Here is a 19535-nt window from a genome sequence, read left to right on the forward strand (position 1 = left end):
CATCGCTAATACCTTCTGTCACAATCTGTGAGTCAATTTGCTGTAAGTGAAACACTTAAGTGCATGATTGTGTGATCGGCAATGACCTAGACGACCACGTGTCCTAATCAGGCAGTTGTTTCTTTTTTAATCAACAGTCTCAGGGGTGGAGTCCATGAATAAATTACTCTGATGACCATCTTCCATACACTCAGCCAGTCTGTATCTGTGCGTTAAATAGCCAAAACCATTTAGAGAGGTCTACGCGTCAAGTTATTACTGCAGCCAAGTGTGAGATTAATTAACTGAGCATCAATTAAGAACGCGGCTGAAAAGATCTAACAGATAAGCATGGGGCGAATAGTATCCAACATTCTTTGCTTTAGCCAAATGGGAAGATACAAGGAGTAAACAGAAATAATAAGCTATAGCCTCCAATTACAACCCAAGCTCATTGGGAAAAAAAAAAAAAAAAAAAAAATGTGGCTGTGGAGACATTTCTGCAATAATATTATGTTTCTTCTTCTCAGGTTTTACAACACTATCAAAGTGAAATGTTCAGTGTTTTCTCCGGTTTTCTCCAAAACAGATGAATGTGAATGTGGCAGTGTTATTATTTTGGAATGTGGCAGTGTTATTATATTACTGTGGCAGTGTTATGACGAGTGGTGAGTGGAGCTAAAAGTTTGAAAAAAAAAATATAGACCTATTTAGTTTTTGCAAACAGCGATGTCATTTTTGTGGGCGGAGCCTATCTGGTGGCAGAAAATGATAGTTCTGCAATCTATGGAAGCCATGGACTTAAAGAATAAAAAAGAATTTTGAGTTTTTCAGTATTTAACAAGATAAATCAGAATTGTGAGATATAAACTCGTTATTTTGTCTTTTTTCCACAGAATTGCAAGTCTGAAGTGTGATATAAACTCAAAATTGTAAGTTATAAAGTCGTAATTGGGAGATGTAAACTTGCAATGGCGAGCAAAAAGTCATAAATGTAAGTTAAATATGCTACATGTTTAAATGTTATCTACGTAAAAAGTTATAGGTTTAAATATTATTGATAATTATAGCTAATACATTATGTCCCCTGTGAACTATGTATGTGAATATTATGTAGATCTATTTTTTACATCCATGCTTTAATAGTAGATTAATCATTGCAGGTTTCATCAGTCCAGTCTGTGGCTTGCAACCATACATGTCTGCATTTAGCATCAAAGGGCGTCATTGACGACGGTATTCTTTAAAAATGAAGACTACTCTTTGTATTAAGTTTTTGTATTATCCAAAAGCACAAGACATTGTTATCTTCTTATTCTGTGGATTTTGCACATTTTCCTCCACTTGTTACTTGTTGTTTTTCTGCCACCACAATGCATGTACAGCTGCAAGTGACGTAGCTGTGGCACAGCAGAAACTGAAGAGAATTGTATGTAAAGGTATATTTTTAAAGTTTTGCAAAAAATAAGCAAAGAGAAAAAAATAAGCAAAGGCACATCCTAGGTAGGTTAATATGTTACATAGTTAAGACATACCTGAATCAGCTAACTTTATTGGTCCCTGAACAACATTACCATCAACCGATCAGTTCCCTCTGGCTTGAGCGGTAGAATATTAATAACATGCTTTATGGGGTAAAATCTTGTGCCTGAATATGCTTGGAGATTTGCATATTTCTGCACCCTACTTTTTGCTATTGACACATTTCCAAAGTGCCAGAGTGGGGCAGAAATTTCCAGGAAGAGTGTTCTCAAATAAAGCATGAATGATAGTGTCCCTTTCACTCAGGACAGTTCCAAACCATGCTTTAGTCAATGAGCATATTCAGAGCATCTGTGTGGGTGTGTATTTGTTTTTGTGTGTATTTGTCGGCTAAACAGTCACAAAAGCCCTACCCAGGCACATTCCTGTATGTAACTGCCTAACCTTTCTTTGTTGTTGCGGCTCTGACCTGTGTCAGATAATGAGTGGGCAGGTAAACATTAACGAGTGGCTCTGGGCTTAATGAGCTAACGTGAGAAGAGGTAGTAGTCGAAAAAGACTTGCACTGCCTCAGGCTAATGTGTCACATGTAGCAAGAAATGTAAAAAAAGATAGAACTTAACATAACTCCTATTACGCTGCGGTGTAGCTGGAGCCATTAGACATGTTTTCTTTGTTTGAGCAGGTAAACCACAACATATCCTGATAATTAGCATGCAGCATGACAGCCGAAACTGAGCTACAGATTTGTTCCCATGTCTTCAGCAGTAGCTGCCAATGCTAATATGTGACAGCACTGGAAAGTTAGCAGGGTTCTTGCCCTCACAGCTTGGGTTTTCTTTTCAAGAAATGAAAAGGAATCTCAACCTCACTGGCCGCCCCAGACGGTATATTTGACACATTACAAAACGATGAAACATTACAAAGCCACTGGAACGCTGGAAATGTGGCCTACATCAGTCCAACGTAGCTGCTAACAAACAGCTGTCTTGTGATATAAAGCAGAAATCTCATATTTAACAGCCATTAGAGATTATTTGTATGTTTGCATAGTAAGATGATATTGTATGTTTGGCTGATGGCTATATCAGGAGTAATTGTATCCTGACGTACATCTCAATACCTAATTCATAGCAGAACTGTAAAGAAAAAAAAAAAAAAAGTTATAACCAAAGCCTTTACATTTATATACACTAGAGTTATAGGTCCTTCTGAGTGATTGCAAGGATGAATACAATTATATGGGCATGTTTAATTTTGATTGCTTATCTTTGTTAACAATAACATAATTCAATTTTTTGCTAGACTGTCACATTAACGATTATTTTTGCTACTTTTCTTTTTTAATATCTCATTTTTGCAATAGTTTCAATGCCTTTTACATAGGCTATATTTGTATATTGCATAGTTTTACACTTATCACACACTTAGACTTTCGATTGTAAAATACGGAAAAAATATATCTTGAAAAAATGACGATAATTGAAGAAACACCCATACATGTGTGCATTTTTGTGTTCACTGTTTCGCATTGTGTGCGTGCCTTTATCGATCAGAAACTGTGAAGTCATCCCTGACGTTGTTTCACAAACATCTTATCGTACGGTAAAAGGGGTTGGAGAAAATGAGAGTTTGGGGGCATTTCAACATCCGCCACACTCTGAAGTACCTCCTTAGTGTTATAGCATGGCAAATGCCTTCCAGTGGTCCTTAGGGATCGTGACATTACCATATATTTAGCCTACATGTCTGTTGGCTGCCTCTGCAGTGGCATAATGAACGTGTCAAAGGGAAGCAAGTACGGCAAACGGGCTGTTGGAGAATGGAGATGAGTCCCTGGACAGCCGCTTCAACAGACAACTCCTCTCCGTTGCTGACAGGCAAGGCCAGTGGGCAGCACAGTGCCAAAATACCTCCATAATGAACCTGGAATGGAAGTCTGAGGAAGTCAGCGGTGCCTCCTGCCACGTTCTTTGACTTGGATTACAAAACACAGGAGGGGAATACAAAAATATTTCCAAACACAACACATCCACGATTTTAAAAGGAAGGACGCAGGGCTCCCTGGAGACAGGGGCTTGTTGTCACACTTGTTCACTTGAGTGAACATTTCTCAGGGTTTCTCAGGATTCTTTCAGGTTTCCATTTGGACATTTATGTCTTTTTCAGTGTTATTGCTCAGTAAAAAGATGCAGTTCACTTTGTGACAAAATGCCTCAATAGTAACACATGAAAAATTCCAATGCTCTCAGGATCTTTTTGATTTATGTAAATAATTTCTCCGTCAGTACCGTATGCCAGATTTTGGGACATAGCTTGAATGATAATATGAGTTGGGGGTAATGATGCATTGAGTTCTCTATTGAGCGTGGATTTTTTTTTTTTTTTTCAGCAGTATTGGCAGACTTGCATCCCTAGCAGTTTATTACAGTCAGAGCTGAATTTCAACCAGAACGAGAAAATCAATCATAGTCATAGATAACATACTTATCATGATTATAGTGCTTTTAATTTTTTCGCTTGAGGAGAAGGAGAGGTTTTTGACGGTTGGTTACAATGTGCTTACACTAGGCTCAGCCAATGGCAGGATTCATCACGCTCCATGAACTGTAATTTTCTCCACTCACTGTTTGTATATATATTGTTTAAAATTCTTAACCTCATTTTACATTTAAGAAAAATGTCTAAACTTCACTAAAAGCAAAGATCTCTAAAGGTTAATCAAATTTGACATTTCATCACATCTGAGAAATGACATCAGGGTGACACCAGAAACATAAAGTCACTGGTGTTTTTTTGACTGAATAGAATGCATTTCCGTGTAAAGCAAATTGGCACTTTTGCTTGGTTCGGATCACTATGACCTTTTATGGCTTAAACATGTGTTTTATTATTTTCTTAGTGCTTTTTATGAGATGCTTTTAGGAGTCAAAGTGTCCCTCCTCCTCTTCCAAGTGTTCTGTAAACCTGTTTACTCTTACTTGCATTTTTCAACGGCTAGTTGAGTCATCTGTATTTATTCTAGCTGGCCCTGCCTCCCGCTGACAGTAATGGAGACCTGGGGAGCATGATAGACAGGGAGAAAAAGAGAGAAGGGGTTTCAGAGATATGCAGGGAATGAGAGAGAATGAAGTGGATGGAAAGGAAGGCTGTGATCAGTGCCGGCCTGTCAAAACACTTCCTGTTGACTGATACACCCTCAGACACTTGGGAAAAGAAGACAGAGATAGAAAAGGTGTGAATGAAACATTAAAAAGAGAGAAAGATAGAGCAGTTGAGACCCTAGCAAAGTATGGCTTCTTTGAAGAACCTAAAAATGTAATATATTTTAGGCTGATTTAACATTTTTATGGTAACTATATAATTTCCATATTTCCATTTGTTTTAATGTTCTTGCTGGCATTCTAAAATGCAGAAAATGTTAATATAAAAAAGTACCTATAGATATGTGAATATGGACATAAAAAATAAATAAATAAATAAAATTAGAAGAAAAAAATATATTTCAATGCTTTTGTGTTTTCTCTAAAGTTTTGTGTTCCACTAGGAAACTTTGCATAGTCACAAAGGTTTTGCGTTCACCTGAGCAACTTTGTGTTTGCTCTCAAAATATTTGCGTTCATTCACAAAATCTTCTGTGTTTCTTTGCATAGTTGCCGAAACATGACCGTGTGGAGTATCACATGTTCTGACACATAAATTACGTTATGCTAGTGTTTAAGTCTAGGAAGCCACAAAAAACACATAATGCATCATAAAAGTACAGCTGTCTGATCAGGAAACACTGTCATTAATGTTGTGTAACGATGCCTGAAGTATCAGTGCAAAAACATCATGCTGCAACATTTCGAGGGAAGGATTGGAGAACCAAAAAGTGCACATCTTTTGAATAAAGCATTGGTAGATATTGATTACTGGAGAACACATTTAAGTTTTTTCTAACCAACAGGCCAAGCTAAAATTATGAACACAGACGAGGCCTACGCATTCTTGTTTGCCTTGTGGCCATACAATAACTCGCCTCTACAAGAGGAAACACAAACGCATTAATTGATTGTACTCCTGTAGCAATGTGAGTCTAACAGACGGCTCCCGTTTAGTGTGAAATCTGTAATTGGATCAACGTTCAGTATCAGAATACGCCAGCGTGTTAGCTTAAGTGCTCATTAATAGCTGATCGTGCTTTATCTCCATCTCAACGCATCTTGTGTCCTGTCTAGCCACAACAGAGTAACTGATGAGCAGTATCGTAACTCTTTTGCTAAGTGCTTTAGGGGACATGTGCCGAATTCATGGTAATTGACCACAATAGACGTAGGTGGTCAGGTTAAAATGGCTTGAGTAATATATATATATATATATATATATATATATATATATATATATATATGGAGGTTTTCACTTGAAACGCAAATGCCAAATGCTTAGTATATTGCATAGCCATGTAATAATGCCTTTATTACAATATTATAACATTATATACGCAATACATAACTATGTACGTGTATATAATGCATGATGCATATAAACTTAATGCATACACTCTCAGAAAGTAGTAGAAATTGTACTTTTAGGGGTGAAACAGCTTATCCTTTGTCCCAGTAGCCTTAAAGTGGCATCTTTGTATCTTATTTATGCCTAAAAGTCAAGTCACCATTATTTATACAATGCTTTATAACATAGATTGTTTCAAAGGAGCTTCACAGTAATAAACTGAAAAATAACAGAATCAATGATGCAAACTTCATCAAATATGAGACAAAATCAGCAAAATCAGCGGCTTTAAAAAATTGTTTCATTATTCAGTGCTTGTTCAGTTCAGTAACTATGTGGAGTTCATCAATTATGAAATGAGTTCAATTCAGCTATAAGCAGCTCTACAGAAAGCAATAGTGTCATTATTCAGCTTGAGTCAGTTCAGTGTTGATTAAATTTGGTTCAGTAACATTGCTGATGTTGCACAATTTGTCAATTATGAAACAAATTAAATTCAGCTATAAAACAACTCTACAGAAGACAAGTCATCATCCAGCTCAATTCAGTTCAAGTTTTATTCTCATCCAATAGTGTCAAATCAATAATATTACGGAATATTAAGTGTGTTTTAAACCCAAACTAAGCAAGCCAAGGGTTCATAGTAGTACGCTAAGGGTAATACTCTAAGGTAGGAATATATGCCTTTTAGCAGCTGAATGCCACCTATAATTTAAATATAAAAATGCATAAATCTCAAGTTATTTACAGGGAGAGGGGGACAGTGAGAAGGTCTCACTGGTTTAAACAGGTGACGTGATCACCCTACTTATTTAGTCGCACAAGTGGTGGTGGGAGGGGCTTACTAGCTAAGGACGCCCATTTAGACAGTTGGAACACATAGTTGTGAGCACACCTGGTTAGCAGACAGCCGCCCCAGGGGCTGCCTGTTCACCAGATTGACTGTGCTCTGTAATTAAAGACCTTGTAAAGGGGAAAAAAAAAGAGAGAATCAATGTGGGTAAGGGGGTGCAATGCCCATTTCTAAGGCTGGAACTGGAATTGGAATGCACTATGGGGTACACAAGCCTCTTTTTTACACAAAGCTTGAATATTCATCTTGATTGTGGCTTATCTTTTGCTCGCCATATGAACCTGCGTGCTTGTCTTTGTACTGTCTGTGAGAGTGAACGGCATGTCTGATTCTGTGTGATCAAAGCAAATGAGCTCATCTTCCACAACCCCATTCCCTCAGCCTCAAAATCAGACCCCCTAAGACCTTGCGCCAATCCTGTCATCTTCTAACGTCAGCTGAAGAACTAATTAGCACAACAAACAAAAATTTAGCAGGCACACTTATGCTCTTTGTCACCTTCCTGTTACTAGCTGTCATTGTAACGGGTGTTGAGAAATGTAAAATGTACTTATAGTACATCTTTATATTTAGTTACATAGTTACTTTTATTGTCTTTGAAATATGAAATATGAAAAACGTGTGCTGCCAAATGTACTGACAAGCATTTATGGTAAACTGATATTAAATTTATGGTAATGATATTTCTATAGAAACTTGTAAGTCAGGTATTTAAATATATTTGTAATGACATTTTAATTTAGTACATTTAAAATATATTAACTTTAAATGTAATATTGAATAACACAAAGTTAAATAGTATGTTATATCAAAATGTGTGTGAAAAAAAGTGTATTTCTTTAAAGCATGACAAAATACTATTACAACAATGGCTTAAAATTTTCTTTAAAGTAAAGTTTCTATGGTTCAGCTCGTGATAGGAACGCATATACTAATGAAATTTGAATACATTATAGCTTGAATACATTATATGTAGCTTTGGACAAAAGTCTGGCACAGACGTATATGTAGCATAAAATGACAACAATAATCAAGTGGGAGAAGTCTGCGTTTCCTGAAGTTAAGAGTTTCCACTGTACAATTCCAAATTCGACAAAGACACGGGTGATTTTACTGGTCGGAAATTACAGTAATTCCGTCATGAAATGAAAGCTACATCTGCAGCTTTGACAGTGGGCCTTGTTAGTACGTAAATGGCCCAGAGAGTGACAGGCATTGTACCGTGACTGACGGCAAGTGGACGGATGGGAATAAGGACGCTCTTTTCATGGAATTCCCATGGAGGATTCAGGGTGTTGGAGATGCAGCCACCTACATCAAGAACCGTCGGCCAATTAGAGGTTGCACGCCAGCTTGCCAAAAGCAGCCTACTCCTCTAATCACCACACTCCAGTGTGGCACAAAAGCCTGGGCCGCTCACCACATTTCAATTTAAATAGGATCCCCCCACCCCCCTTTCCTCCAAACTCTTTCAACGTCTTTCCCTCTCTCTCCCAGAATCTCTCCCCCACTTTCTGCCTGCTTCACCAAACCCCCCAACAGCTAATAAAAGCAGCAACAAAAGCACATACAAAGCAATCAGTCTAATAGCTTTAATACGTTTAATGCAGTGTTTTCCCCACGCTGTTGACAGATCTCAATGTTGGGTGGCAAAACAGAGCTCAAGTGTTTGGAGACAGAGAGTGACATTCTTTTTTTTTCGTCCTTAAGTATGTCGTTCGTCACGATTCCACAACAGCGCAGTCATTCGGTACGATGCCACAACAGCGCAGCAGTGGATAAAACCGGCAAACCTTTAGATGCTAATTATATATATATATATATATATATAAATATATATATTTTTTTGTTTGTTTGTTTGTTTTTTTTGACCAGCAACAACACTGAGCACCAATCATTTAAGTTTGGTGCAGGGCTATTTGCTATTTGTTTGACTGACCAATAGCAGTCATCAGAAAACCAGTTTAACAACTTTTTTTTTTTTTTTTTTGTAGCTCAATTTGGCAATTCTAATGGTGCAGAAAGTACACACTTAACCTGCAATTTTCTTAAATGCAAAATATGTATGCAAATTTAATTCTTTTAGACTTTGCTGTTTAACATTGAGTTTCCCTTGCTTTTCCACATGTTCTAAACTCCAAACAACACGGAAAAAAGGAATCGCTAAAGCTGAAAGCAGTTGGGCTGAAATCCTGCAGTAATCTCTCACCTGTCTGCCCACACGGCACTGAGTCAGTTTCTAAATCCACTGAACATTCTTTGTATCAATAGAGGTGGTTTTGTTCACATACCCCTCTTTTTAAAGAAGATTGCTTACTGGAACAAAGAAATATTTTAAGGCGCTAGTAAACCCGCAGAATGAGCATGTGTGTGTGTGTTGTTTCAGAGACCAAGTGTTTCTCTGTCTTCCTCTGTTATTAACGCTGCTCTGTCATTAGAGGATTAGAATGGAAGAGCTGACCTTTCTTACATCAATACGTGTGTGTGTGTGTGTGTGTTAACATGCAATTCTATGAATGAGAAATTTCCTCTAAATGTGTGTATGCCATGCAACTTGATATTTAGTGTTTGAACCAAAAACAATGACTTATTGTGTAACCTCAAGTTTGCAATTTTTCTTGGGATTTTCAGTCTTTGAGACCTTATTAATATGCAATTAAAATACTGACATATTTACATAAGTTTTACTATATACAACACCATTATATATAGTAAGTTAATATAGTTAATATAGTTCTACCCTTAATAAAGTTCTACCCTTTTACACAGTACACAATATAGTAGTTAAATAGTGTGTTGTTGCTATTTTCTGAAGAAGAAAAAAAAAAAAAAAGTGTTTGGACCAAAAACAAATTTACAGTAACTTTACACATATGTCCATATTTCCTTCTAAACATTTGGCTACAAGTCATTTTTCCTCGAATTACGTTATATGATATGTGCTTTAGTAAAGTCAAATATTTACATTTTCGGAGATTTTGAGACTTTATGAGAATGTTCTAAACCTTACTAAGCAATATGTATGATGAATATTTTTTTGCTAATTTATACGTTTTTATAAACTGCAAACCATTTATCACTTTTATATTAAAAATACATATTATTATTAAAAATATATTTTAGTTTATATAATTTTAAGTAGTTTATATAGTATGTTATTGCTATTTTATTATACTTTAGTGTTTTATAGCTTGAAAAACCAAAATATTTAATTTAGATTTTTATGACAGTTAAGTCAACATGAGGTGAATAAGGAAACCTGCGTTATAATTTACGGCAGTTAATTTATATGTCGGCCTACTTTTTCAAGTTTCAAATGTTCTGCCTCACTAACTTGAGTTTATGGTGGATTGTTTTATGTCATTGGGTTTATAGCTCAAAGTTTGCCCATGCTTCACACTCAAACATCCAATGCTAGACGGATTTCGCAAGGGAAGGATTTTTTCAAAGCACTCGTCAATCAGGTTCAACATCTTGCCAGAAACTACTAATAGTGTTCGAATTTACTGAGAAGTGGGAGAAACAGGAAATAAACCATGGGTTATCTGCTGCTTAAACAAAACGTTCCCTGTGTGGAGCCATTTTAACTGGAGCAAAGTTGTCTGTAGGCCGTAATGGAGGCTCGGTGCTGCTGTAGGCTTCATGCTGGAGTGTGAATGAATTGTCGCATTGAGGGCACGGCCTCTCGCCCCCCCTGACTGCGGCGGGCTGGGGTAAGGGGTGGGTCACCCTCCACTGTGTTCGCTCTCACATTGAGCCAGGACTTGCCTCCTCATCTAAAAGCGCGCTCAGCTGACACAATGCTCAGCTTTGCTGTTTTTCAGCGCAGCTTACAAAACGCAAACAAAACAGAAGGTTGCAGTCAATCGCCGCATGCTCCCGAATGTTCCGCCTGTTTCACTGAGTCAGAACTGAGACGCATTTTCTTTCACTCCATTCCTTTTTCTTTGGTTTTGCCTGCCGTTTTATTTGCGCTAGTACCTGCATGCTTGCTTTCCCATAGCTGGCAGCTGACTTATGGTTTTCTTTTAAACGACGAGATATTTTGTAGAGTGTGTTTGAATGTCAACTGACTTGTCAGTCGATGACACAAAATGACATCCAGTCCCAACACAATATATGACATCCTATTAGGAAATCAATGGCGTATATGAAGAATAAACAACTGCCTTAGACGGTTTCTACTTATTGTACAAAGACCTAAGTGTTTGAAACATATAGCCACAATAAAGTTCAGTATTTCCAGCAGACACATTTTTCGTGTCTGTTTTCACAAGTAAACAAAGATGAGTAGAGAAGATAAAAGAATGTAAACCTGGTATTAACATCCATCCCAAGTAATACAGTCTCAGGTAGTCAAATTAAACAACTCAGGTTTGATTGACAGGTGAGTAGGCTGTCTTTCATTGTTGTCTGGGACGGATCAGCAAAGACTTTTGATATACAAAGACAATGCACTCATATTATGAATGGGAGAAAGCTATGGGAGAATTTGATGTTTCCACATTCAAAGAGATAGAAGCTGCACTTGCTTAACTAAAATAGTTTTAAAGATGGCCGCCGGGTCACATGACTTATCTAAAATGGACTTAGTTATCTGAAAATGCATTAGTATGAATTTTCATTGTGCTACTAACACAAAGCGGTTTAAAATTAAATCTAAATTGCGATATGGCTGTTTGCGACATAATTAAATATACGAATAGCATGTCTGACAGTGAATCATGGCACTGTGTTCATTTACACACATGCAGCTTACAATCCTGTGTCTTCAGTGTCTCGGAGCGGCTCCATTCGTAAATGCTACTTCACATGAAGTTTGGGACAATTATAGTGTGCATTTGGGAACATAATATGTGCCAATCATCTTCCCAAACTTGTAATGAGAAGCGCTTATAAACTGGCAGTTGTCAACAAAAGAAAAGCTTTGGTGGTTTTCCATTAAATAATTTTAAATTGCAGTCACAAATGTGTTTCTGACAACTTTCAAACCTTGTTTACCCCCGGAACGGATGTTAATACCAGGTTTAACCGGGTTTAACACTCATTTCAGAGGACAAGAAACTTACTCCGATGTTTTGTTCCCTAACATATGATTTCAGTGCACTTGTAAAACAGTCCCATCCATCTAATTTAGTAAAACCATAGTAACAACGTGCAATCGTAACTGCTACCGCTACACATAAACAGCCAAAGCAGGTGGCGGAAGGTAAAATGGTTGACTCAATACGTTTGAGTGAGTGTGCTTTCATTATAATAAAAACAGAGAGCTGCACATATGGCTGGTGGGATAAAACTGAAAAAAGAAACATATTGGGCATTGAGGAAATTGTGAAGATCTTCCTTTTGAGAGTTTTATGGCGCTATTCAAGAACTCTTTTGCTCTGTTATATATCCTCTTGAGTTTTACAGCTGCTAGCTTAAGGGTGCGAGTGTGTGGATGTTTTGTGTATGTGTACGTGTGGGAAGGGTAACGGGTTGTCTTTCAAAAACACTTAGCTTTTCTTTCCCACCCAGCAAATACACGGCTAATTAAATCTAATTAGAGGAGGGCTGTCATAAATCTTTGACAATGCCTTCTGGATCACCCACAAAGCTGTTTTGCCTTTCTACCATCTTTTCACTGTTGATTAGCATGATAGTGTTTCTCTGTTCCTGCACTCGTGAATTTACCACAATGCATTAATAGCCTACCTATTAACAATATGGACAGTAACTGTTATGTGTTGCTTAGTTCGTCGTTCACAGTGTGAAATCAATTCCTCCCAAGGTTTTCCGTTTCATTTAGTTTTCTTTTTTTCTTTTTCTTTTCTTTTCTTTTCTTTTTTTTTTTTTTTTTTTTGTTGCGTGTTGTTTAAGTTCATTTTGCTCCTCAAACTGAGTGGATCTTTTTTTTTTTCTGCAGAAACACTTATGGACACCAAATGGGCCACCACCGAACTTGCGTGGACCTCACATCCTGAAACTGGGGTGAGTTATTACTGTTGTTGTTTGACTTTGGTTAACCTGAGAGCACATTATGCTTATTTGATCCACTCCTTCAGTCAAAATAAAGTATGAGGTGAATCTCAAAAAAAATAAAAAAAATAAATAAATCCTCTCCAGGTCACATTTCACCCTAACATTAAAAAGAAAAAAAGAACTGGTCTGTTTGTATGGCCCTCCAGGATTTCGCGAACTCAATATTCGGAGGAGCTTGTATTTTTTCTTAATTGCCGCAGATTTTGGGCTTAGACACGTCTTGTGATGTCATCGCAACATGCATTTAGTCAACTCATTTGAGCTGCATAGCTCAGACCAATTAAAGACAATGAGACAGGAGTTCAGAGCAGTGGGCTGATCTCAAACCCACGACACCGTTATTCCACAGCCCTGGGAAGTGCTTGAATTCACCGCAGAATTAATAACCGCTGTGAAATCTTGTGAGAAGCATTCAAATTCGTTACAAAATTCTGTGTTAAACCACAGATATCAGATCAAACAGTGTTGATGTTGAAACTGTTTGATCTGCTATCTGTGGTTTAACACAGAATTCTGTGAGGCTACGTGTCGCATAGTAACACTAACAGAAATAACTTGTGGCAGAAATAGTCTAATGTTTTCAAATGCTTTTATGTGCTTCACACAACTTTTCAATATTGTCCAATTTGAATGTTATTTTATTGTGATGTCTAAAACATTATTGTTCATCCTCTATAGTTTGTCCCCATATGTAAAACTAAAATTTTCTCAATTTAGGAAAACAACCACTTATTTAGAAATAAAAAACACAATAAATTACCACTGTAGTAGATGCTGCAGAGGAGCACTTATTGGCTTATTAACCATTTCTACACTCTAGTATATATATTTTAATATTTATTAAATATAATAACAAAATATAAGTTAATATTATCTGCATCTCAACTCAAGCTCAGTGCTTTTCTGTCAGCCCTCTCAGCGCTGCCAAATCAGGGGTTGGTGCCACCTTAGAACTTAATGGCACCAATGCTACTGCCCTCAAATGTTAGTCTGGAGCCCTGCAATGGTTCTCAAGGTCAGAAAAGTAATATCAATGCTAAAATGTCAAATATTGCTGCAAATTTTGAGAAAAGCCGCCGCAAAAATCAGAAAAAAGTCTTGCAAAATTCTGGAAGGACGGATTGAGAGAGATATATATACACACACACATCACATTTTTAATTATCACATTTTTAATATATATAATGACACTTAAAAATTTACTTAATTGTCATTCAAATCATTCCAAAATATAGAGTAGTCTTAATATTGGCCTAATTTTTTCAAGAGAAACCTAAATTCTTATTTCTTTCCATTGAAACCTTTGAGTGTTAAAAATGACTCTACGTATTCTTGACATGTTTCGTGAGATTCTCTCATAAATGTCATAGTTAAACTACCTTTAAATCAAGAGGTATTATAAACAGTCCTGTTGCAGCCTTGTTCAAATATAGCATGTTAAACACAGGAAGCTCTGAGTTTCATCAGATAAAGCCAATGCCCAGATCAGATTTCACCCTAGCTGTGTTACATTCATTCTCCAAAAGTGAAATTTGTGCCCACAAGCTTTTGGCAGACACAGTAGAAGTATCCTTCGCTCAGTATATCTTTCACAATACCCAGAGACTGCTGCCTTTTCTTACTACTTTTGTTTGGATTTGTGTAATTCTTTGAATTTTTGTCTTTACCTCTCTTTCTCTATATCCTGTACTTCAGGGTTCTGCATGTGTCCACTGGCCCTTCCTGCCCCCAGCCATACCATCTCAGCTGTTGTAGTCACCCCTCCCCAAAACCTTTACTTCCGAGTAACTTAGCACCAATGCACCGAAGTGCAAGAACAGCCCCAAAAACACAAATCAACTGGCATCTCACCTTCCCCGTCCATATATTATTATTGTAAATATCCCTCCCCGCCCCCATTAAAGCACTAAAACTCACTAGCACAATGGGCCAATGCACAACCCCTTCACACCCCAACAGATGCCTCCTTTCAGGACATACATTCTCCAATTCTTTCCCTTCTGCTCTCTGTCATACACACAGCTATACATTTTACCCACGCCTCCCTTCTGTATTTTAGGACAGACAGGGGAAATGTGGCACCAGTGCGTCTTTGCCTTAAATATCACAGTGTTCTGGACACTTTTATTTCATTCTCAAATTGAAATATTCTCCCTGCTGGTGTGAATTGCATGAAAACTGGTCACATTAAAACCAAAATCAAAATAAAAAAATAGGAAAATATATTTTGTGGCAACAACAATAATAATAATAATAATAATAAATTAATATTGTATTTAAGAAAAGTAGGATTTTTTTTTGCATTCACTGCATGACAATTCAGCATATTTTCCCATGAAATTCTCATTATTGTAATTGTAAAGTAAATATGTTTATATTTATTTTTTTTTCTTATAAGAGTAAGGGTGCCTTGTCTTGTCATAATTATTTGTCTATTATTATTATTGTTATTATTATTATTTATTTATTTATTTATTTATTTGCTAAATACAATTTCTCATTTCTTTTTGTCTGAAATATGATCTTGACTGTATGTTTTTGGAGATTTACCCACTGGCTTTATTGGTACCCTCCATATCTCTCTTTCTTATGCCACACTCATTTCTAATTTTGTGTGACACTAAGTTCAATGGTATGTCGCACCCAGAAAACCAAAGTGGGAACTGTGCCAAGATAATAAATACAGGGGCAAAAAGTTGGAATAATTCCCAACCTGACTCAGCAGCTCTTTTTCTATATTCACTTAATCTGCCATAAAGAGAGAGAGAGAGAGAGAGAGATGGAGAGAGATAGAGAGAGACTCTATTAGTCATTATTCTGACACCTGTAACCTGAGAAATAAACACAGATAAATACAGACTGTAACACCATTAAGGAAAATAAACATAATGGCCTGCTGTTGCTTAAACCTGACCTGCTAATTCTTCCAAGATAAACAAACTGAGTATAAAAAAGCTGTAATGCACTTATACATATTTATAAATAAACCACATGAACCATCATTCCATGGCTAAAGTAAATTAAGATATGCAGCAGGAGAAAAAAAAAAAAAATGATTGTGCATAAATATTCAACTCGAAGCTGAAGTGTGTATGAAAGTACTTTCTCATATCAAAGTTTAATATGCAGAAACCACCATTTGTAGGCTTATTTCCCTAATATTGAGTTGAAAAGAAATTGATTGAGCAATCTTAATCCTGGAAAGAGGAATGTTTTGTTGTGGCTTTGTGCCAAAAGAAGTCCAAAACCAGTGCACTGGTTTCCCATCTATTTCTCTTTCCCATCTTTACTCTCTCAGCAATTTATTCCAACTAAATGCCCATTTACACCTCATTCTTTCTCCTGTCCCATTGACCTGATGCTTATTATTGATTTCAGCACCCTTGGCTCAGAAAGGCCGTGATAAAGCAGGGACTTCTGGAAGCCCTGTCTGCCTGGGGTCCCTGGGGCCCATAGGGATGAATGGCCTGTCCGCACAACATCCATATCGCTGTGTTAATTAAAGACTTCACCTCTACACAAACACTACGCTACTCTCAACAAATCTCTTGATGCTGCAATAGTTTTATTTTTCCTTTATAGATACAGCTTATTTTCTTCTTTAGGATCGCTTTTTCTTGTTCTGAAATTGAACTCACTTCAAAAGAAGTTGGATGGTGTCCCAAGGCTGAGCATTAATCTAATTGATCCTTTAACAAATTGAAGATAAATAATTTCTCATTGATATATGCTGTTTGTTTAACCAAGAAGAGGTTGATGTAAAATTATGGGCTATTAGGTGTTCTTACTTGACCACAGTCTGCACTACCATTAGTAGTTGCCGTATGTACTATATTCTAACTATATTCAACCTTGTTGCATCTCATTGTGTTGCTAATGTCTCCTCAATCGCCAAATCTCCACTCAAAACTTTAGTTCATTGTCACTGAGACCTGTATACTCATTGTAAACATGCTAATGTAGTATGCACAATGCAGCCTTTAGTACCACAATCAACCTCTTGACAATATATCTCACTTGTCTTTTCAAAAGAAGCATACTCTTAATTCTGGTAGATAAGAGAAATCATTTAGGTAGAGGATTGAATGTTGCTTCTTGATCTGCATGAATACAATACAATCATGATGGTTTAATTGAACAGTAATTGATTGTGAAGTGAAGCAGAGAGTACTCCACACTCGAGGTATGAGGTAAACATCCACTTGTTGTTTTATTCAATGGAGTTCTGAAACTCCACGGTAATTTTGATGAATTTGCCAGGCAGGTTTCTTCATTGAACTGGTGAACGCAGATGAAAGACCAGCATGCAGCTCCCCACTTAATGACACCATACACAAAGTGTAATTGAAAAGGCACAAACCAAAAAGCACAAAATTTAATTTCCCCTTTCTTTCATCTGCCCCATTCACTCTTTTTCTCAGCTTGCTCCCTCTGTTATATTGTTGCTTAGTTATGGCGTGTGGGGCTGTAGCTGAGAAAGAGCAATTTATTGCCTGCCGTACCTCTGTAGCGTAACACCTCAGAGTTCTAAAGCCCTGGATAACATCAAAATGAGAATGGTTTCATTTATAATACTGACAATGAGGTGTATTGTACCATACTTTAGATAAAAACATTTGTTATTGCTATTGTTCTGTAGAGGAACCCTCAAATGCAGTATATATTAAGTGCTAGCTCATTCTGAAGGTGAACTTGTAAGTTGTTGTATACCTATGACTTACAGTGTTCTCTTTTTTTCCCTCTGTTCTTTTTTTTTTTCTCAGTGGGAGGAAGTTAGTGGTTACGACGATGCCATGAACCCCATCCGAACATACCAAGTGTGCAATGTTCGTGAGCTTAATCAGAACAACTGGCTTCGCAGTGATTTCATCCCTCGAAAGGACGTTCTCCGTGTTTATGTGGAGATGAAGTTCACCGTACGAGATTGCAACAGTATTCCCAACATTCCAGGATCATGTAAAGAGACCTTCAATCTGTTCTACTATGAGTCTGACTCTGATTCAGCCACCGCCACCAGTCCTTTTTGGATGGAGAATCCTTACGTTAAGGTGGACACCATTGCTCCGGATGAGAGCTTCTCCATGTTGGAGTCTGGTCGAGTCAACACTAAGATTCGCAGTTTTGGTCCACTTTCCAAGGCTGGCTTCTATCTGGCTTTCCAGGACCTGGGCGCCTGCATGTCTTTAATCTCTGTTCGAGTTTTCTACAAGAAGTGTTCCACGACCATTGCCAATTTTGCTGTCTTCCCAGAGACAGCCACAGGAGCCGAGGCTACGTCACTAGTCATTGCCCCAGGCACTTGTGTGCCGAACGCTCTTGAGGTGTCTGTACCTCTTAAACTCTACTGCAATGGAGATGGAGAGTGGATGGTTCCTGTAGGTTCCTGTACTTGCATGGCTGGGTTCGAGCCTGCAGTTAAGGAGACACAGTGTCAAGGTGAGTGCTGATATATGTGTTTTTTTTTTTTTTTTTTTTCTCACTGTGCAGATTGTCTTATCTCCTGGTATCACATTAAGCCAAATGGACAAATCATCCTGTTTTTTTATTGAGGTGTTTGGCCTAACAGCAAATTTGGTTATTCGACCTCAATTTAAGCAGAGCAAAGCAATGAATAAGTAAGAGAGTCTGTATGGAACATTTTGCTGAGAGAAAGGAGCAGTCTTGCTGAAAAACATATCAGGTTCAGGCTGAGGTGAATTAAGCCAGCGTGTAACATAGCCACGATGAAAGTGAGCAGAGCAGACAGCAGGAGGTCAGGGGTCAAATGGAGAGCTGGGAGTGAGAAGAGACCGGAATCGATTTGCGGACCAAGGGCAAGGGCTGCAGTGAAACATTAATGAAGAGCACGAGATGGAGATAGAAAAGTAACCCTGACAGTCAAAGCACCAGAAGTGAAAGGTCACAAAGAGACAGTTGGTTCCAACACATTGTAAGAACTATAAACCATAAAGACAGAGTCACTGAGAAGTGAACCACTGGGATAAAGAACTAAATTGAACAGCAAATTATTTGTGTATAGAGAAAAGACGATTATTAGTGGTGTTTGAGTTAAACATCAACATTATGAGGGCTGTGGATTTGAGCAAATACTTTACCCTGAGTATTAAACTGTGGCCCGTAAGTCCCCTACTCTGTGCTGTGGTCATGGATTATGCCTTAAAAATCATATACTACCAAGCATATAGAGGTAGACTACTATTTTCACTTTTCACCTGGTGTTTGATAAATCAGGGGGGAAATCCTGTACATTTACATTTAAGTAGGGACTAGAATATCATGAGACTTGTAGGCTCTTTTTTACTTGAGATAGAAAGAAACCACATAGCGACTATATAGTATGCTAAAAAGAATAAGAAAGAATGCCTTTTGAACCACATTGCAACTCCTTGACGACCTAGCCTAGCCACCAAACCCTAGCAACCACTTAGTACCCTAAAAAGAACACCTTTGGAGATGCATAACAATGCCATGAAAACAACTTTCATCACCTTAGCATAGTGGAAGTGAGATTTGCATAGGCAAGCACCACTCACATTATTATTTTTTCACACTTTATCCAGAAAATGTATGTCATTGTCAAAGTAATAAATGATTTTTATTCTACTGCCAACTTGATATTAAACCTGTGTATACCCATGGGGAAAGTGGGCAGTCCTCAGAAATCTGCTGCCTGATGTACAGTTAAAAACTCATTTGTTTGCTTGTG

The 19535-nt window shown here is 37.5% G+C and overlaps 1 protein-coding gene across 7 annotated transcripts in view; it reads left to right on the forward strand.

The window, feature by feature from the left end:
- Window positions 1-19535, forward strand: part of LOC137027598 (ephrin type-B receptor 3-like) — a 47553-nt gene that overhangs the window by 12018 nt on the left and 16000 nt on the right. For all 7 annotated transcript variants that reach the window (XM_067395819.1, XM_067395817.1, XM_067395816.1 and 4 more), the window contains 2 exons: window positions 12714-12778; window positions 17593-18265. In XM_067395819.1, the coding sequence (XP_067251920.1) occupies window positions 12714-12778; window positions 17593-18265 (738 nt within the window). The remainder of the gene's footprint in view (window positions 1-12713; window positions 12779-17592; window positions 18266-19535) is intronic.

Source organism: Chanodichthys erythropterus, chromosome 10, assembly GCF_024489055.1.
Source record: "Chanodichthys erythropterus isolate Z2021 chromosome 10, ASM2448905v1, whole genome shotgun sequence".
Lineage (NCBI taxonomy): Eukaryota > Metazoa > Chordata > Actinopteri > Cypriniformes > Xenocyprididae > Chanodichthys > Chanodichthys erythropterus.